Raw genomic sequence first — 21,291 nt, 5'->3', positions numbered from 1 at the left:
GAAAAGCTCCGAGGGGGGAAAAAGCAGCACAGCGAAGCTCAAGTTGCCGAGCGAGCGGAGCGCTCCCGCGGCCCCGAGCCCAGCGGCCGCCGCGCCCGGGAGCCCGGCCCGGCCCCGCCCGCTCGGGGCCCCCGCTGGCCGAGGCCGCCGGGCGGGGGCGGGGACGACCAACTTGGGGCGCGGCGCAGCCCCACTCTCCGGAGAGCATCGAGACCGGGAGCGCCACGGCCGCGGCCAGACGGCGGGAGCGAAGCGCGACGAGCGGAGGCGGCGAGCGGCGCCCGCGCCGCAGCCCCGGCCTCGCCGAGAGCGCGAATATTTTTCAAACGACTCAAACTTTCCTCCTTTCCCCGCTTTCCCGGGTCTCTCTTGGCTGGAATTGCTCTCCTGATTCCCGCGGGGTGCCGGGGCGCGATTCCTCCCCGGGGCTCCTCGGTGGCTCGGGTAACTTCGCGGACCTGGGGACCCGTGGATCTCGCCCCTTGGCCGAGCCCAGCCAGCGCTTCTCCCCCGCTCAGGAGGGCCGGGGCCGGGGCTCCTTCGCCTTTGGGAGGGCGCCCAATCCGGCCCCCCTGGGTCGGGCTACTGAGACTCCAGGACCCGCCGCAGGACTGGAGACCGCGGATTAACCCGAGCGAAGCCCGGGCCTTCCAGCCCCCACTCCGCGGAGGGGCGTCCCCTGGGCGGGGAAAAAGACAAGTTTGTCAGTCGTCGGTGGCCTGTTGGATCGAAGAGCCCCTGCCGCCGCAGAGGGGTCCCTGGCGCCCAGCACACGGAGCAGACAGCCCTGGGGACCCGGGGCAGATCGGCGGCCGGGCTCCTCGGGCCGGGGCGCTGGCTGCTGCGCCGGGCGCGCCAAGGCACCCGGGGCCGGGCCAGCGCCCCCTGCGTCCCCACGCGGGCAGCGGCCCCGCCGGAGGAGAAACCCGGGTCGCCGCCGCAGCCACCGCCGCCTCCTCAGTCTCCCGGTCTCCGTCGCCGCCCCCTCTGTCGCCTCTCGGGGAAAGGGGGGACGCAGGGGGCTTCGCGGGGCCCCGGCGGATGCGCCCCCCGCCACCTCTCGGGCTGCGCCGCCTCGCGGGGATGAAGCACCGGCCGTGAAAATGGAGGTGACCTGCCTTCTACTTCTGGCGCTGATCCCCTTCCACTGCCGGGGACAAGGAGTCTACGGTAAGATCCCGCGTCCCGCTCCACGCTGGCTTAGCACCGCGCGGAAACTTTGCAAGAGGCGCAAAGTGCGCGCTGCCGGGGTTTGGTGGGGACCCCGGCTCGGACTCTGGAGTGGATGCCCGGGTCCCCGCCCTTTTCAGGGCGCGAGGAGATCGAGCTCGCTGTTTCAGAGCACGGAAACGGGTCGTAGGGTCTGGCGTGAAGCCGGGGATGCCAGGGGGAGGCACACACTTCCTCAAACCTTGCCGGGGGCCGGAATGACTCGAAACCCTTGAGAGCACCCAGTGGGCTCGGGAGATCCCGACTGACCCCAAACCCGAGCCTGGGGCAGCGACTTGCACGGAAACCTAGTCCTACCCTGGCTCGGCCTCCGGAGTACAAGCCGAGCGATGCACGATCCGGAGTTGCGCGCGGCTTGCGGGTGAGCTGGCTGCCAGCACGGCGGCGGGGCGGCGGGCTCGCCTTCCCCGCTCTCGCTGCGGCTTTCGCTTCTTTTACTCGCTTCTTGACTGCCAGAGCGGATGCCAGCATCCCCTGGATTGGGCACCTAAAACCCCGGCATCCGTTTTCGGATCTAGCGTGAGCCAGTTCTTCCCATCCCCGGTTCCCAGCTACAAAACCCCAGCCCCACCTTCTTTCTCCCTGAGCGCATACACGGACGCATTCAGCCACCGTCCCCAGGAAACGCAAACACGGCACGCACCCATCGGGCTACGTGTTCAAACTCTGCCTCCTGCCACGCAGCTTTGCTCCTGCGTCCCTACGCCTCGCTTTCCGGCGCTAAGGGGACTCTGGCTGGTTACCCCTTCTCCTGTCTCTCCCGTGGGTGTTCCTGGGGAGAGGTCCTGAGAGCAGGCATCAATGTCCAGGATCACCCCAGGGCTCACCACTCTCAGGGACCCTCCTTCTGAGTTCTAGTAGGCTTCAGTGCCCTGACCTTACAGTCTCAGGGCCTAGTGGCCCTTACTCTGCCTTCTGACTGCAGGATGGTCTGCACAGATCACTTTTTAATATTGTATAGGTGGGGTGGGAGGGTTCCCCGTCCCTCTATCCTGAGTCCAGGGCCTAATTATTCATCTTTAGATCAGGGGAGAGTTTGACCTGTTCTGTTGGTGTGGAGGCAGAGACATTGTCCCCCCAGCTGCCAGCCTGGGGCGCAGATGTTAAATGCTTCCTTCTGGGGGTGGCTGGCGTTGCCTCCTGGTACCTCGCGAGAGGCATGGGTGTCCTGAGGGGTGTCTGGGAGGTGACATGCTCCTGGCTCTATACAGCTAGCTGGCTTGGGCATAATTCCCTGGGGAGGCCGGCCCAGGCATCTGGCCAAACTCTGCTCTTAATTAGTTTGTGTGTCTCTTACTGCCTGGCCCTTTACATAGGCCAGAAGAGGAAAAAAGAAGGAAGAATGTAGCAGGGACCTAGAGAGGCTGGGTTGTGGGGAGGAGGCCACTGAGCTAGCCCCAGAGGCCTCCCCGGGGGCAGAGGAAGACACCAGAGGGCTGGGGTGGGGGTGGGGGTTCTTTTTCTTCGTTGTCCCCAAGGTTTTCTTGTAGCTTCACTGCCTCCTTAAGAGGTGGCCTAAGGATGGATGTCACTGAGGTCTTTACCTCCTCACCACACCCCAGGGGCTCTGAGGGTGACAGAGAACCCTCACTATTCCCTACTGTCCTCTACTCTGCCCCTCCCCCCTAAGTGTCCTTGGGCAGATCTGGCGAACTATCTCCTGGTCATCCCTCTCCTTGGTCCCCTCCAGCTTTTCCAGACTTCTCCAGGGCTGCACAGGGCCCATGTTGGGGAAGCCCCTCTGAGCCTAGCCTGGAAACCCCAGCAATAAGGGCAGGGTTGGGGTCGGGTGGGGGCTATGGAAGCAGTGTCTGTAGACCCTGATTTCAGAGTCCTAGGGGACCAGGATTTAGCCATTGGCTTATCTGCCTCTCATTTTCTGTATTTTCTCCTCCCTCATGTGCCTGGATCTCACTTTTTGTTGCTCTCCACTTAGAGCAAACCAAGCTGGGTGTACTGGGGCCAACCCCAGGGCTCTAGGGTGACAGTCTTTGCATCTTCCCTTTGAGGTGTTGGCTCCAGGGCAGGCTGGGGCCTCAGGGAAATTGCAGAGTGAAGCATCTTTATTGGGATAGATGGGGAAGAGGTTAAGATCTAGTATGAGAATGAGGATGGCAAGAGGCTGCTGAGTTCTTTGTGATGCTAGAAGCTTTGGCCAGAGACAGCAGAAGGGGGAACTATGGTACTACCGTAGTTCTTCTGCCCCCCCCCCCCCCCGGTTTCCCTCTCTGCCTAAAGCAGATGAAGCAGCGTGAGAAAGAGTAGAGTGTAGGGGTGAGAGATGGCCACTTGTGTCCATCATTGTATCCTGGCATCCAACATGGTGCCGGGCACACAGCAGGAGCTCGGCAAATGTTTGCTGCAGGAATGAAGGGCCATGGTTGCAGGTGGCAGGGCGTGGGGGGAGGTTGAGGAAATGCTTTTTGAAATTCTTTCTCCCCAAGAAGTCTGTCTAGGATGTTTTCCAGCAGGGTAGTGGGGCACACTCTGAGGGTCTCTGCTTTAGGGAGAGTCACAGATTCCTAGACTGGCAGCTGTAGGAGACCTCAGGGAGGAGGAGAGAGAAGAGGCTGAAAGCCCAGTGCTGCCTTGGCAGTGAGGAGAGGCCGGTTTTAGCCAAGGCACAAAAGAAAACATGTGTCCTGGGGAGGGAACCCGGCCCCTTCCCCTCTGCCTAGCCCTGCGTGGCTGAGGGAGGGGTAGATTAACATGGAAGCTGAATCGAGAGGGCAGAAGAGCAGGAGGGCAAAGCCGGCAGGATCTATCTAGCTTGGGCTGTGGGTCTCTGTTGAGGCTGGTAGGAGGCAAGTGTCCAGAGCCTATTGGCTGCTTCCATCTGAGGGTCCTGTTGCCGGGGTCTGAGGTCTGCAGTCTATAGCAGGGCTGGGGAGGTGCTCTCAGTCTGGCCAGGTGGTTTCGCTCCTTCTTTGGGACACAGATGCTACGGCAGCCCAGTGCTGGACCAGATGGTCCATTTGGAGCCGATCTCCTCTTCCCTCCCTGCCTCCCAATCTCCTGGCCCGGTTTGTTGTGCTCCGTGGTGGATTCTGCAGTCTGTTTTCTGGCCGGCCAGGGGAGTGGGCTGGCCCCAGAGGCCTACTCCTGGGCAAAGGCAGGAGCCAGGTGAGGGAGGAAGGGCATCCCGTGTGTGGAAAGCATCAGAAAACACCCGCTCCTCCATCCTGGCTTCCGCTTCTCCCCGTAGCTGCCGGACGCCCGGCCAGGGCAGGTCAGTGGGATTCCACTCCCTTACAAAAACACAGCAAACCTCTGGATTATTTAATATGCAGGAGTAGGAATTGACATTATCCTTAAGACAGGTTGTTTGCAACTTACTGGTGGAAGTCAAAATATTTCACCAAAGGTGTCATCAGAAACTACCATCCTATGCTAATTTTTGTGGGAACATGAAGACAGATGTTGAATAATTTGACAAGAGCAACATAGCTTACAGAATTATCACCAAGTCAGGGTTTTTTTCCCCCTCCTCTGAGGGGTGCAGAGAAAGAATTTCAGGAAGTGCGTCTCCCAGTGCCATCTTCTGGGTGTTGATCCTGGCTGTGGGCACTCTTGGGATTTCTCACTAGAGTTTCTACCACAAGTCTTGAGTCTGGCTGTCCAGATCTAACCCTGCCCTTGGAGAAGGCATGCCATCAGAAAACTGGTCCCCTAGGGCTAATGGAAGGCTCTGGGGGTTTCTAAATGTCCTCAAGAAGGTTCCAGCCTCTGTTCCTTCTTCCTTCCCAGTTATGGTAACTGCATGAGAGAGAGATGGAGCCTTGTGCCCACAAGTCAGGCTGGTTTCTTTGCCTTGCCAGCATTGTCTTCCCACCCCCCTCCACCTTTCCCTGCTGAAGTTGATGTTGGCCCCTGAGCCAGCCTCAGGACTCCCCAGGTCCAGTAGCAGAGCCTGGAGAGCCCCACTTAGGGTCAAGATCTGCATGGTGCCCCATCCTACACTGCAGGCAGGGGATCGGTGTTTCATGGGTGGTGGTGGGGCCCTGGTGAGGGGGTGGTTAGAGAGGATTTTATTAGCCAGGAAAGCACCCTTGAGGGAGTGTGCTGGAGACATGCCAGGGGCCCACTTGTAATTGGCCAGGCTTGGCTGTGAGTTGCTGGGGCCGGGCGGCAAAGCTTCCTTTAGAGCCTGGTATTAGCTCCGCTTTGCTAGAACAGGGAGGAACGGGGCGGGGGGGGGGGGGTGCTGTTGGCAGGGGGAGTGCTCCGGAGGGAGAATGGAAGGAGCTAATCACGGCCGCCAAGGCCCGGCAAATGAATGATGCAGGAAATCAATACCTGGGGGCGGGGGTGGAAATCCGGGCAGTGGTAGCAGCCCCAGCGTCTCTAGCTGCCCAGGAGGCACGGGTGGGCCTGGGAGTAGTGAGATAGGCTGAAGTGTGAAGGACCCCTCTCTGCTACCTCCTCCCTTCCTCCTTCCTCATCACTTCTCTGCCTTTCTTCTCCCCCACTCTTGTCTTCCATCTCCATGTTGGGTCAGGCAGTGCTGCACCCCACAAAGGCAAGGGGCCTGGGAGAGAGGACCTTGGGCCTCTCAGTCCTGGCAGGACATTGCCCTGCCCCCTACCTACCGCTGGACACCTGAGCCTGACCAGGCCCCAGGTGCAGGGAGCGTGCGTAGCTGCCCAAGGACTGTACCTGATGCTGCTGGCACTGCCACTCCAGATGTGGCCAGCAGGGGGAGGGCTTGGCCACCACATTGCCTTTTCTGGGCTCCCTGGGCCTCAAGTCTCCCGGTGGGATGAGTTATTCCAGTTCCTCAGCCTGGGGTCTTCGGGAGCTCCTTAAGGCCTTCTGATGCTCCAGGCCACCTCCACCTCCCACACACCCAACCCCCTGTCCCAGGGCATTTGCCTGTGGCCAAAGCCACACTTGCTGCGCCCCATGCCGCAAGAGAGCTCGGCAGTAGGACTCAGCTCTGTGGGATCCTGCCCAGGTGGGGCGGTGTGCAGACCTGGGACTGTATCCGTCACAGAGCTGCCTCTTTGTGAACCTGGGGTGTGGCCCCTGTTCTTCATCTTCCTCCCCTTCTCAGAACACTCTGCTTTGCAGGCACACAATCTGCCCATGGCAGGAACTAGGTATTAAGGGACCCTACTGCATTTGAATGCCGATACAGGAGTCGAGACCAATGCTTAATAACAGAGGAATCTTTTTTAAACAATGGAATTGTTACCCCGACCCCCCACCCCCGCAGTCAATGAGTAACACGTGCTCTTTGCAAAACAATCAGAGAATGCAAAAAATTATAAGGAAGAAAGTAAAGCTCACTTGATATCCCACCCTGCATTTGGTGATGGTTCTTTCAGGTGTCCCTTTATGCAAAGAAGAATGACTCTTTTCGAGAGAATCATTGGTTATTACAACAATCCCTCATAGGGAGTAAGTGTCATGTGCCTTTACCCAGTGCTCGTATGCCTCTGATTCCCGTAAGGTTCTGAGAGGTTAGCATAGCATGTCCTATTGTCCGCATTTAAGAGAAGAGGAGACAGACACTTAAGTGACCTGCTCAAGGTTACACAGCTGGTAAGAAGTGGCCATGAGGCTCCATCGCTGGGGACCTTCTGATTTGGAGGTAGGAAAGATGGAGTTTCCTCCCTCAAGGAGAAGGGGAGAGGAGTTACACACAAGATGGTTCCTGAAGATCTTGGTAAATGCCATGTGGCAAGGACAGATAAAGGACTGAGGGAATTCAAAGGGTTAGGAAGTTACTTCCAAGGTCTTGTGAAGGGGGCGTTTCAACTGGCTCGATGAATAGAAGTAAGGCCTGAGGAGAACATCACAGATGGAGGGCTCACTGTGGCAAAGGCATGGAGGGTAAAGAACCTGGTCTGTGCAGGGAGTAATGAGTTGTTCCGTCGGGCTGGAACATCGTTTGAAAAAGAATGGGCACTTAGAGTTGGCACAGCAAAGGAACAATCATAACAGTGGCTAATGTTTACTGCCTGGGCTGAGATCACAAACGTGCATTCACTACAAACATGCAGTCACTACAACCCTTGGAGTGAGTCATTTTTAGCCCATTTTACCAAAAAAGTAAACTGAGGGCTCAGAAAGATGAAGTCACCTGTCCAAGTGCTGGAGCTGGGCTCAAACCCATATTGGATTACGGAGCCTGCGTTTGGGTGTAGGAGGCTGGAATTCTGGGTCTGGGAGAAGCTGTCAGGAAGGTCCTGAGCAGAGAAATGGGTTGATGTCAGCCATATTTCAGGCTGCTGTGCAGCTGTGTGTTTTGAAGAGGGTATATATGGTCAGGAGGAGGGAGACTGGTTGGGAGGTTCCGCGGTTGTCTGGGGAATTCATAGGGAGAACTCCATCCAGGGTGGTGGCTGTGAGAATGGACAGGAGGTCTCAGGTACAAGAACCACAGGGAGTAAAGGCTCTGTATGGAACACGAGATATCTGGCGAGAGAAATAAGCTCTTACTCTCTTAGAGTTTGCATTCACGCTGAGGGGAGACAGACAGTAAACAGTAAACAAGTATAAAATGCATCCTATGGTGATGGGTTCGATGAAAAAGGGGAAAGGAGCTTAAGGGACAAGGAGGGGTAGACTGTGGTTCAAGTTCACATACAGAGTGGCTGGGAGGCTTCCTTGTATAGGTGCCACCAGAACAGAGAGCTGAAGATGCGGAGGGAGGAAGCCCAGTGGATATCTGCAGGAAGTATATTCCAGGCAGGAGATTAACCAGTGCAAAGGCCCTGGAGTAGGAGTCTGCCTGGCCTGTTTGGCAACAACGAGGAGTCCAGTATGGCTGGAGCAAAGTGAGCGATGCAGGGGGCGGGGGGAGGAGGTGGCGTGAGAGAGTTAGTGGGGCCTGGTTGTTTGCAGTCTTGAAGGCTATGTAAGGATGTTGGCTTGTATTCTGAGAGGTGTGGGGGAGCCATGGGAGGCTTTTGAGCAAGAGAGAGACATGAGTTGACACCTTTTTAATAGAATCCCTCTAGCTGCCATGTGGAGAATAGACTCTAGGGGGTTGGGCGTGGGGGAAGGGATCCGGTTAGAGATTGTCGGAAAACGCAAGAAATGAGACTGTACAATCATTATGGTCCAAAAGGGCTTCAGGAAGAGCACAGGCAAGAGCTGGGGCTGAAAATGGCTCTGAGGTTTGGCACACAATGGCAGAGCAAAGGCCACAGAAGTCAGGCAGGTTTAGGGCAACGGCGTGACGTAGTTAAGAGCTTGGAATTCGGGGTAAGAAACCAGGGCCGAACCCCAGCTCTGCCCGGCACCAGCCACGAGAGCCTGGAAGGTTACATCAGCTTTCTCAGGCATGGCTTTTCCGCTTGTCGGAATGTTTACTGCCGACAGTAGTAAACTGCGGTGGGTAGTCGAGCCCACCGCATGGGTTTGTGATAAGCACGCCATGAGACCGTGCTGGGGAGCCCTGGGCACTGTGCTCGGCACTCAGCCAGGCCTCAACACATCGCTTTATTCTAATGACGACGCCCGTGCAGTTTTGAACTTTGTGGGATTGTGGTGTGGGATGTGTGGGAGCCCTGGTGGTGGGGTAAGTGGACACGAGTGTTCATGCTCAGGAGAGAGAGCATTCTGAAAGAGGCTGATTTGCACACGTGGATTTATGTGCACAGAACAATGTGGGTTGAAATCACGAGTGGACTGAAATTGCCAGGGAAGAGAGAGTAGAGTGAGGGGCACTGGACTGAGACCAGCACCCTGGGGGTGGAAGGAGTGAGAGGAGACAGAGTAGAAGGCATCAGGGAGGAAGAAGGAGACCTAAGAGGGGACAGGGATCAGAAAGCCAGGAGAAGGGCCAGGGTCTGTGGGAGGAAGGGCCATCTAAGGTGGAGGAGGAGACAGAGTAAGGGCCATCTGGGGACTAGGAGGTTGGCAGAGAGGCAGCAGGGCTCCTCGAGATCCTCTGGGGACTTGGGGAAACCTCAGATGCTGATTCAGTGGGTCTGGGGCTAGGCTGAGATTCTGCATTTGTAACGAACTCCTCGGTGTGATGCCCATGCTGCTGGTCCAGTCGCTCTTTGGATAGCAAGGGCATACAGGAAGGAGGTCAGACTCAAGCGGCAGACTTGGGATAGAGGGCCAAGTAGGTGGCTTGCTGCCTGTGAGGGGCTGTGGCCCAGTAGCCTCACCTCCGAGCCTCAGTTTCCCCATCTGGAAGGCCGGTTTAGGCATGCCCGCCTCTTAGGATTCCAGAGAAGCCCAACAGTGATAATGCTTTGCAAGCTCTCAGGCGAACTCTGGGGACTCTGTTTCGCGAGAGCAGAGGGGGTGGCAGGCAGATGGTAGGGAGCCCCGGGTGTGGGTGGCCTGTTGAAGCAGGAGGTGCGGGCTGCGCTTTTGAGAAACGTGGCGGGCCAGGGAGGGCCTGAACAGCAATTCCTGCTCCCCTTGCCTGGCCTTCCGCCTGTGGGAAGCTGGGCTGCAGGGGTGGGCGATCTGGGTCAGTGGGTGGTGACCTGGGCAGGCATGAGGACGCTGCTTGGCCAGCTTTGGAGATTCCACCCCGCGCTCTTCTGGGTTCCTTTCCAGTCCAAGAAACTCTGCTGAAATAGACTTTGATTATCTGGAGGGCTGGAAGCTGCGTGGAGAAGTGGTTCTCAACCCCAGGGGCATGGCAGAACCACCTGGAGAGCTTTTTCAACGACAGATGCCCGGCTCCACCTCAGACCTCCTGATTCAGAAACTCTGCAGGTGGCATCAAGGCAGCTGTGGTTGTAAGAGCTCTCCATTCGATTCTCGGGCACAGCTGGTGTAGACAGTGCATCCGAATGAGTCAGGCCCAAACAGATGTCTTCTTCCCCTGGGCTTTCTGAGGGCATTTCTGGGTTTTCTAGGTCACCGCCCAAGCTTTGTTTCAGCCAAGCTCTGGACCCTGGGGTTTTAAAAAAAAAAACCCTATGCTTATTATTCTGTAAATTAGGAGCAGGGAGGCTTTCTAGTTTAAGAGTTCTAACTGGCAAGTGCAGGTCATGATCTTTGGGAGACTGGCCCCTCCCTCTGCTTCTGACCACGGGATTTCCAGTCCCGAACCTAGAGAGCCTGAAAGAAACTGCCCCAGAAATGCTGTTTTCATTGATTTTCAGTAGGTAAATTCTGTTACCATGTTGAAACGTTGCCCTTTTGTTTATTCTTTTCTCTTTTTGGTTTAGAGAAAAATGAAAATTTCAGAGCTGGACCACATCACAGCAATTCAGTGTAAACCAAGCAAATATTTAATGAATATCTATCTGCCGAGTGTCTGGAAGGGTAGTGGGTGCCGTGGCTGCAGGGGTGAAGGGCACCTGCCCCCGAGGAGCTCACAGTGGAGCAGGAGAGTGCAGTCCTTTCCAAAGCCCTCATTTTGGAGAAGCTTGAGTGATTTTGCCCAAGGCTGTAGGGTTAGCAGGTAGTGGAGTAAGGATTTGCACTCAAGCCTGCCCAGTGCAAAGTCTAGGGTCTGCCTGCTGCCCCACATGTGAGGTTCCTGAAGGAAGTATCTGGCCATTTTTTGTTCCCCAGCCTGTGTTGTGGAGGATGGGTTGGCTGAGGACCCTCAGTCTTATATCAGATAGACATCACATTCTGTTGCTAGAAACAAAGTCTTGACTATGGAGCCTCCAACAAATTAAAGCTGACTTTCTTAAGTCGAGAGGTAGACTATCCATGACTGCTATGGTGACTCCCTGGTCAATGCAGATCCATTCTCTTTCCATCTTATTGCTCTGCTCTCTTTACAATGGTGCTTCTCAAACTCTGCCACGTGTTAGAATTACCAGGTTGGGTGCTTAAAAATCCTGATGCCTAGGTCATACCTCATACCAGTTAAATCAGAACATCTGGGAGTAGGAACCAGGCATCAGTGTGTGTGTGTGTGTGTATGCGCACACACACACACACACACACACACACACACACACACACACGTTCAGCATAAAGAACTCCAGCCTTAGAGCATTTTGCTTCAAAGTCGCCAAAGGGCTGCTGGGGCTCAGCCATCGTGACACATTCCAGGCAGGAGGAAAGGAGGAACATTTAAAAGGGTGGACCTGCCAGCTGAGTCAGCTTCTATTAAAGAGCTTTTCCAGAAGCCCCCTCCCAGTGACTTCTGCTTGCATCCCATTGGCTATTCTTAGCTGCAAGGGACGCTGAGACATGTAGTCTTTTAGATGGGCACATTGTCACCTAGGAAAATATCAGGTTACGTTAGAAAGAAGTGGAGAATGGGTATTGGGTAGGTAATGAGTAGTCTTTACCACAAATCCCTACCTTGGGGCCAGTTGGCATTTCTTGAAATGAGAGAGGATTTAGATGGATGTCAGCGCTGCTCTCACCCCTCCCTGCCAGCCTAGCTCAGGGGCTCTGGCTGCTCTGAGGATGCCCAGAAGAGACATAGGGAGGAGAGACATAGGGAGGAGACTTGCTTAGGGTCACCGAGACATTCATGAGGGGTCTAGTTTCCCATCTGCCAGTGCTCCTTTTTTTTTTTTTAAGTTTATTTATTTATTTTGAGAGAGAGAGAGAGAGAGAGAGAGCGCGCTCACACAAGCAAAGGAGGGGCAAACAGAGAGAGAGGGAAAGAGAGAGAATCCCAAGCAGGCTCCGAGCTGTCAGTGCAAAGCCTGACGCGGGGCTTGAACTCATGAACGGTGAGATTATGCCCTGAGCCGAAATCAAGTGTCAGATGCTTAAGTGACGGAGCCACCCAGGTGCCCTGTATCTTCCAGTGCTCTTGTTCCTTCCTCCCCACCCCAGCACCATTCACACTTGCTTGAGGTTGTTCATTTCTGCTGGTCGATACCCCTTTCCACTAGCAGGTAGCTCTTTTTGCTCACAGCCACCAGGAGGGCACTGTGGATTTTTAGACCAGAAACTGAAGGTCCATACTAGAAGCCAGGGACTGGAGAGTACTGTAGAGGTGATGATCTAGCTCATTTTCTCCCTCTCAGGCCCACACCCATCTGGGACCAGGCTACTCCATTGCTGTTTGCTCAGTGTCTCTGGTCCTTGTTGCTGGAAACTTCTCATTGTCTGACCCTATTTCCACTCACCTTAACATAATCTCTTATCAGAAAGATACAGGAGCTGAGGCCTTTGAGCTGAACTTGAACATCTCTTTGGCCCCGAGACTTTCCCTATGTGATTCTTAAGGAACTCTTCATGAAGGCACCTTTTCCCATGTCTGAGAGGGACATCAGGAGGGTAGAGGTAGGGAGCTGGATTCTGGTGGCCCCATCTACCTGTGTTTGGTTCTCGCATTTCAGTAAAATGCAGAGGGACCTTGGGGGAGGTCACTTTAACTTCCAGTAAAGTATATAAGCCCACAAGGCAAGCTGGAGGTGGCAAGGCCTGGCTTTACTCTCCTTTCTGGAATAAGGCCACAGAGTAGACAGAGGGAAGGCCATGAGATGGGGTCTCAAGGTGTGGCAAGGAGTGAGCTCATCTGCCAGGCAGTTGCCTTAAGTAGTGACCCAGAAGCAGATTTTCGAGATTCAGTGCAAGAAGAAACAGACCAGTGAAGGTAAGTGGCTTGCCAAGGTCACACAGCAATGAGGTGTCAAAGCTGAAGTTAAAAGCCAAGGGACTCTACAGCTGCATCTTTCTCATTCTCCAGTATCACCTCGTAGGTTCAAAGAGAAGCCAGGACCTGTCTACATGGTATTTACAAACTTTTTTATGTCCACACCTTTATAATTCTCCCATCACCCCTGTGAATGCTATGTCTCATTCCCAGGCCTCATTACATCTGGACTGTAGGATCTGGGGCTCATTCTGGGCCCAGGGCTCCTGCTTAGATGTTAGAAGTCCTTAATGGAAAAGTCAGGGAGGCCCCCCTTGTGGGTAGAGGAAGCAGTTGGCTTGGCAATGTGAACTGCTGCCAGTCCCCACCAGGCCCAACATCTCTGTCACACTGCCTAAGTCTCACCTTAGAGTTATTGACAAGTTAGCCAGCAGAAGCATGGTCTGTGTTACCAGAAGGTTGTTCTGGGAGTACCTGGCAGCCCTCAAGCCTTCCTCCAGTGGCCCAGGTTGGTTGATCAGATGAGTTGGATCTTGAAGTGTTGGTATTCATGCAAGGAAGTTTCCAAGGAAGTCATGGGTGGAGGTAGGGAAGCATGGTAGGTTATGTGATGTTGGTGGGTGTGATTGTTAAGCAGTATGAGGGTCCTGGGTTGTGGCCATGTGAGAGATTTAATAGTGGACACCATGGTGATCAGGATTGGCTTGGGCTCCCTGTCTTAGTTTGGGCTCCCCAGAAGCAGATGCCGAGATAAGGAGCCAAGTGAGGTAGTTTATTTGGCAGGTGAGCTTGGAAAACTCTGGTAGGGAAATGGAGATGTAAGACAGGGAACCAAAAAAAGGTGCACCGTCAAGCCAGTCACTACTGTGTCCCATTGGGGACCTCTGGGACACCATGTAAAACACTCTCCCACCATGGTGAAGGAGCTGGGGCATGTATACACCAACTCCTATCTGTGTTGGTTGAAGGCTGCTCCTGGGGGTATTAATTTCCTGGTACTTCTAGCCCAGTAGGCATGGAATGTAAGCTCTAGTGGCCAGAGATGGCCTCAGGCAGAGAGAAGCAGGTTCTGGCCAGAGTGCAATGAGGTGGTCAGGGGAGAGGATGTGGTGCAGAGAGGGGAGGCACCAACAGCTGTACGACATCCTGCCTAAGCCATCGGTCTTGCTTTTTCAGATCCAGCCTGTTTTGCTGAGCTCTTTGTTCTTAGGTCCTGTCTTCTAGATGCATGTATAAGCCCTGACTCCGGGATAAAAACTCTCCCTTGCGGCCATCAGACCTGTGAGCTGCTCATTTACTTCCTAGGATTTTGTGACCAGAACCCCAGCACATCGATTTCCCCAAGACCTTCCTGATAGAGTCCAGGCTCTCCCTGATGGATTGAAGGGGGCCTTACACTTGGGGAGGGCAGGGTTGGGGGATCACTGAGGACAAACTCAGAGTCTACAGGTCTTTTGGGCATTGCCACGAGAGGCATGATCTTTAGCTACCCACCTGCTGAATTCAAAACTAAGAAAGAGGTGGGGACAATCTCTGAGACTAGCTCTCCGCAGGCAGAATTCTGTGTGGGTGAAAAAGTAGATTGCTTTCTGTCCACCTCCTTCTCCAGGAACCAAACCTCCTCCCGTGGGCAGACTAGCCTGTACCCCTGAACATCCCTGGGCCTAATGGGTCCAGATCAGAGCACCTCCATCCTGTTGTGAATTTTTGTGTCTCTTCACTACCCACCTGAGATTAACTAATTAGTCAGATATTTTATTGAGCACCTCCTATGTGTCAGACACTGTTCTCAGCACTGAGGATACGGCAGAGAGCAAGACAAAGAGAAGATCTAGAATCACAGGCTTGTAGAGTCAGAGCCAGGAGGGATCTTAGGGCAAATCTGATCATTTGTTCGGGAGAGAAACCTGAGGCCGAGAAGGAGCAAGAGAAGCCTTCATGCCACAGAGCAAATAGGGAGCCCAGCCTGGAATCATGGAAGGTCAAAGATAATGGGCTAAGAGGTCACCTTTCCCTAACTGCTCGGTTTTTAGAGGCAGAAACCAGTGGCCAGAGGCAAGAGTCACACCAAGCTAGTGGCATGGGTTTTGCCTGCCAGTGAACACAGCATTCTCTCCTGCATCCCTTCCAAGCCAGACTTGGGCTCTGATGTACTGAAGGGAGTGTGTGTGTGTGTGTGTGTGTGTGCGTGCGTGCGTGCGTGCATGCACGCGTGCATGCATTGTGCCTGTGCCTGTGTGGCTTTACATGGGCTAGGGCAGCCAGCAGGAGATATGAGTGGCTTTCCAGTGATCAAGACATCCCACCTCCTTCTGGGACATACAGTGAGCTCTCCCCTCCTGCCTCCTCTAGCTCTCCCATACAGCCATGGCCCCTGGCACTGCCCACTGCCACAGTGACCTCGGGCAATGCTGGGAGGGTTCAGTCCTGAAGGATGCCCTGATGTGCCTGAAGCATCAACATCCCTGACTGCCTCACTCCCTTTTTCTGGAGCTGAAGGAGCAGAGGCTGTGAGGCTGTCCAGGGCAGGGGTGGGATGCATGCCTCCCAGTCTGCTCCCCCTCATTCTGTTGGAGCTGGGGCAGGTGTAAGGAGTGGCTCTAGAGAGCCAGGCTGAGAGGCAAAAGGGGAGGTAGTTCTGTGTGCTGGTAATCAGTGTGTGTGTGTGTGTGTGTGTGTGTGTGTGTGTGTGTGTGTGTGTGTAGGACCATTGGCATGAGATAAACTGCTCCCACTGGGTACCTTGATAGGAGCTAAAATACACCCCCCCCCCGTTCTCTCTACCCTGTGCATGTGCACTTTACATGTATTTTTTGTGTACCCGTAAATACACCAGGGCATACATGTGCTGAAAGTGATGGTGATGTACAAGAGCCTGTGTACAGGGGACCAGATGTGTACATGTGGGGAGACTGCTGACCTCTTTCGGGGGCCTTCTCTGGGTCTACCTTTATCCCACTGCCTCTCCAGGCAGCCCTTGGCTCCCAGGCAGGGGGCAGGAGCGGGCATCCAGCACTCTGGGCCGCCAGCTCAATGCTTATATCCAGCCTGGGTTATGGCTCACCTCCCCCCACCCCGCTTCTAGGAGACCTGAAGTGGGGGCCAGGGGCAGGCCGAGGCTGGCCTGGAGCTCCTGGCTAATTTTCCCCGGCCTCCATCGATCCAGCAGCTTCTCCTGAGTCTATTAGCAGTCGGCGAGTGAAAATATCCCCCATTGCGAGCCCTGACCTGAGACAGGGAGGAATCCATAGCAATTTGTTCAAACAGAGGAAAGCGTTTCCTTCTGATTTGTATTCCAATTTATTCTAGGCAGGAAGGGGGTCAGGGTGGGAGGGGTGAACCCTGGCTCACCAGTGCTGGGCCCGGGCCCATCCCCCTCAGCCCCCCATGCCAGCCGGGGTGGCAGCTGGTGCTCCCCATGGTTCCTGGGGTGGGGGCTGAGGAGGGGAGGGTGGGCCCCAGCAGGGGGACGGGAAGAGAGGCCCGCCAGCCTTCCCAGCAGGCCCTGCTTGGCTGGAGAGCTCAGTTGTGGATTTGGTTTTCACAAAATACAAAGCCGCCTGCTCGGAGCCTCTCTCCCGGGCACTGGGGCCTGTGCCAGGCGTGCGCTCACCCGCTGCGCCCGTGCCAGGATGGGGGCTGGGCCGGGCCCATGGACAGTGGCCCCAGCTGGGCTGAGTGGCAGGAGGGTCTATTCTCCTGAAGCCCTCCCCAGCCAGCCTTGCGGGAACAGAGCCGCTCAGGCTCTGAGGGGAGCTGAGACTTTGGAAAAGCTGCTGTGCAGGGCGGAGAGCCCCTCTCCACGGGAGTCCCAAGTGCATCTTCCTGGCGCAGTGCTCAGGCTTCGAACCTGGTCTGAGCGAACTGGGGGTCACTGCTGTCCTGCCCAGGAAGACTCTTTTGAGCACTTACGATAATGACAGCTCTGACTGACATTCATTAAGTACCTACAGTTTGCCGGGCACTGGGCTAGTGCTATTGAGTAACCAGTCCTTGCAGGTGCCAGGCCGCCTTGTGTGCCTCAGTTTCCCCCTCTCCCACATACTTCTGTCACCCCGCCCCCCATCTCTGCTCAGTCTCTCTCACTTCCTCCTGAGAATCACTTCTCCCTTCCACCTGAGGGTGGCCCTGGTGACAGAGTCTCAGTACTGACGCCTCTGCAGCCCCCTTTTCCAGAGGGACCCCATGAACAGGCGAGCTCCTTTTCTTCCAGGTAGCTTTCCTTTGGCCCCACCTCACCCTCACCGCCAGGACCCCGGCCTCTGCAGAGGTGGCACCATGGCAACAGGAGACAAGGATTCTGGGAAGGGTCAGCCAAGTGGTCCTACAGCCACCCCCCTCCACTGCTTTCCTTCCTTCTTGGGTCAGTGCCCGCAGGGAGGGGAGTAACCAGAGACGTTCTTCACACCCAGGTGTCAGCGGCTCGCAGCTCTGAGGTCAGCTGTTGCACATGATTTGCCAGGCTCCATGACACCACCAAGGTCTAATTTCAGAAGCCAGCAACTAAATATACCAAAGCTGATGAATAATCATCTCTCTCAGGTGGGAGCCTGCGGCCTCAAGGAGCAGAGGCTTCTGAAACAGATCTGGGTTCAGGTTCTGCCTCAGCCGCTCCCTGGCTGTGCGATCCCGGGCAGGTTGTGCTCTGTGCCTCATGTACAAGATGGCATTATAATAGCACCTTCCTGAGGGGGCAGTGGTGAAGAGGGAGTGGGAATGCATGGGAAGCCATTCTTTTTTTTTTTTTTTTTAATGTGTTTATTTATTTTTGAGAGGACAAGCACGAGCAGGGGAGGGGCAGAGAGAAGGGGAGACACAACCCCAAGCAGGCTTCGTGCCATCAGCGCAGAGCCCGATGCGGGGCTTGAACTCATGACCTGAGCCGAGATCAAGAGCCCGACCCTTAACCGACTGTACCACCCAAGCGCCCCTCGAAAGCCATTCTTTGCCAGTGTCCGGCGCATGGGAAGTAAGTGACGGCGACCGTCCAGGGGAGGCCCTGCTAAGTGGGTGCTTCCAGTGCCTGGGCCTGGCTCAGGAAGCTAGTGAGTCACAGAGGCTGCCACCAGGGAAGTGGCATGTGAGGCTCTGTGTACGGGCATGTGACGCATTATCCGGAGAAAGAGGGAGCAAGACCGAGACCTTGTTCCAGGAGAAGGGGTGGCAGAATTCCAGCCCTCCTCCCATCTTCCTCTTGGAAGTTTATGGCAACAACGTTCCCTTTCAGCCACTTTGTAGGTGGGGAGACAGGTGTGTTTTGCACCCAGCCCTTTACTGCACCACTGCCTATTCCAGACCTCAGTTTCCTCCTAAGAGGCAGCCCCCCCCTCCCCCCATCTCCTCAGCCCCTGGGCGCTTCCTAACAGCAATGACTTTTCCGTCTCTGGCTGTGATTGAACTCTGGTCCAATTGGCCTCCCCCATCCCCAAGTTCTTCACTTTTCTCCCCCGACCTACTGGGTTCCAAATCATTTACAAGTTGTTCAGAGGCTCAGCATTATAATCAGATCCTACGGTGCAAGCCACTTACGTGGTTTCTAAAATTTTAGCCAAAAAAAGGAGTGAAACCCTTCAGTGATGGAGAAAAAAACAATAATGAAAATACTTAACAGGGGGGCAGGTATTGCATTTCTTGATTTATAAATGTACTCAATGCTAAAGAAAATATGTTCCCAAACTTTATGCTTCCTGAATTGACTCTTGGAAAAAAGGAAAAGAAGATTGTTCATCCTTTTCAGGGATTTCACATGCTTTCCCTCCCAGGGGTATTTGCCTTTTGAAAGGGACACAGAAAGAGAATAAATGAGTGACTGTTTAATATGCAAGGTGTAGATGAGTGTTATGAAGAACACAGCAGGGAAGGGATTGAAAATGGTAAAAGTGGGGGCAGGCATGCTGTTTTAAATGGAGTGGTCAGGGAAGGCTTCTCTCTCTTGAAAGAGCTGTAGGAGGTAAGGGAGAGCGAGTTCTGGAAATCTGGGGAAGAGCAGTCTGGCGGCAGGAGCTGCAAGTGCAAAGGCCCTGAGGTAGGAGTGGGCTCGGCCTGCTTTGAAGAACAGCAGAGAGAGCAGTGTGGCCACAACGTGGAGTATAGTAGAACCCAAGGGAGCAGATGACAAGGTGGCATGGTAGCCTGTTGAAAAGGCATTGGCTTTGACTCCACATGAGATGGAAGTCATGGTAGGGAAGAGGAGAGGAAGCAGAGGAAGGATGGGACCTTAGTGTTGTAAAGGGATCCCTCTGGCTTCTTGCAGAGAACAGACTGAACCTGGCAAGGGAAGAAGGAGAGCAGACCTATCAGGAGGCTGCTATGGTAATTGGGGCAGGAGGTGGTGATGGCTAAACTAGAGTGGTATCTTAGGGGTCAGAGTTAGGATCAGTTTTTTGTTTTCAAATTCATTTTGAGAGAGAGACCGTGTGAGTGGGAGAGAGGCAGAGAGAGGGAGGGAGGGAGAGAGAGAGAGAGAGAGAGAGAGAGAGAGAGAGAATCCCAAGCAGGCTCCAAGGCAGGGCTAGAACTCATGGACCAACAGTGCAGAGACTGACACGGGGCTTGAACTCATGAAACCATGAGATCATGACCTGAGCCGAAACCAAGAGTCAGATGCTTAACGGACTGAGCCACCCAGCCGCCCCTTCGAGTTGGGAATCAGTTTTGAAGGTCAAGCTGAGAGGGCTTGCTGATGGATTGGGTGTGGGGTGTAGGAGAAGGAGAGAAGTCAGGGAGGACTGTTTCTCGCTGACAGCAAGGGACAGAGTGTTTTCACTAATGGGGGTGGGGATGAGGAATGGCTCTTCCGCCTTGGAGTCCTGGGCGGGGAAGTAAGTGCTGTCCTCCTGAGGTCACTGGATGTGGAGAGAGGCGTAAAGTGAATCAGGCCCTTACATCTCTGCTCCCTGATTTTTAAACCTCAGAGCTAATCTTCCTGCCCCCTCTGAGCTGGGGTGAAGGCCAGCCTGGAGGGGCCGTGAGACATTTGAAGCAGTCAGGTTGTGGCACCTATAAGTCCACCCCACGGCTGGGTGGGATGATGCCTGGAAACCCACAGCGGCCTGGGGCGGAGTGGGGGTGGGGGTGGGGTGGTCAGACTGCTGTCTGGCGGTGGTAGGCTCTCCAGAAACACTGTCCTTCCCTCCCCTGCTTTCCCATCCTGGGGTCTAAGGCCCCACCTGCTCTTAAGCCACAGGATTGATTTTGCTTTCAGGGTTGTTATTGTTATTATTACCCACTTAAACAACTTCATAGGGGGAAAAAAAGGAACCCAATGACCATCAAACATTAACCATTCATTCTAAATTCCCTTCCCATACCTGTCAATACATTTTTACATAGCGGTAAACAGTCGTCTGTTCTGCTTTGTCGGCCGACTTTATCTCCTACACACGTCTCCTGGTATTGACTGAGACCTCGGACCTGTCACTTTAATAGCTACAGGGCACCCCCTGCATCGATACTCTGGAGCCTGGTGACCATCTCTCTGTGGCGGAGTGTTTGGGCAGGTGCCAATTTCCCCTTCTTCTAAATAGCTCTGCCGTGAATATCCTTATGTGAATGACTTTTTCCTTTTAAATTATGTCCTTGGGGCCTGTTCCCCAAAGTGAGATTGCCTAATAGGTCATAGGATAGGAACAGTTTTATGGTTCTCATTTTGCACCGCCGGGTCGTGCGACAAAGAGTTTGAGCCAGCTTTGCACACAGCCCAGCCGCAAAGGATTTGATCCTCCTAATTTATTTTCACTGGCTTAATAGGTGCATTATGGCTTGTTTCTTAACTTCCAATTTTCACTTCCTGAAGCCACGTTGGGTCTTTGAGCACCCAACAAGACCTGATCTGTGCAGAACTTCATAGTTTACATGGAGCTTGCTGATAATGTCACCTCAGTTAATAAGGCGCTGTGAGTGTAATATTACTGGCTTCTGTTTTGTATGGCAGAAAGGGAGTTTAGTCAAGTTAAGTGCCGCAGCAAAACCTCCAAACAGTTCTTGCAGGTTTGTTATATAGGATTCCCACCCACCTGTCCCCATCCCATTCCTTCTGTGGGCCCAGGATCCGCAGGTACCCATTTCAGCCCAAATTCAGTGCCCTAGCCCTGTTGTCTCCCATCGGCTCCCACAGCCAGCGTGGGCCAGGCCCCAACCAGTGCCCTGCGCTGCCAGGTTGGGTCTCAGCTCCGTGGGGCTTAGAGGAGGCCTCTGCATTTGGGGGTCAGGTGTGGCTTTGGGGGTCCTTCAGCAAAGCCATAACTCTTTCCATTGCCTGGCCTAGGACTGGTCCAAGCTCTGTGTTCTGGGTTGGGGGTCTAGACCTGGCAGCGTGTCTCTGGTCCCACCCAAGATGTGCCCCAGGCCCAGTGTTGTACCTAACACAGGTGCACTGGAGCCTCGGTGCACCTAGGGACAGGGTCACTCAGGGGGCTGTTGGGCTCTACATTGGAAGCTGTAACTCTCAGACCAGGGGCTTCTCATGGCAGACACACCAGAGCTGTGAGTTTGGTTTTATTTTGCTCCCTTCTAGCTATAATTCTTGAGTATCTACTAGGCAGCATGCACTGTGCTTGGCGGATGGC

General features: G+C 54.6%; 1 protein-coding gene across 1 annotated transcript in view; it reads left to right on the top strand.

The window, feature by feature from the left end:
- Positions 1-1,003: 1,003 nt before the first annotated feature.
- Positions 1,004-21,291, top strand: part of MDGA1 (MAM domain containing glycosylphosphatidylinositol anchor 1) — a 57,336-nt gene continuing 37,048 nt past the window's right edge. The window contains exon 1 of the mRNA XM_042986247.1: positions 1,004-1,170. Coding sequence (XP_042842181.1) covers positions 1,104-1,170 — 67 coding nt within the window. The 5' untranslated portion in view covers positions 1,004-1,103. The remainder of the gene's footprint in view (positions 1,171-21,291) is intronic.

The sequence above is a fragment of the Panthera tigris genome, chromosome B2 (assembly GCF_018350195.1).
Source record: "Panthera tigris isolate Pti1 chromosome B2, P.tigris_Pti1_mat1.1, whole genome shotgun sequence".
Taxonomy (NCBI): Eukaryota; Metazoa; Chordata; class Mammalia; order Carnivora; family Felidae; genus Panthera; species Panthera tigris.
The sequence above is the reverse complement of the archived record's forward strand: the minus strand, read 5'-3'. Positions and strand labels throughout refer to the sequence as shown.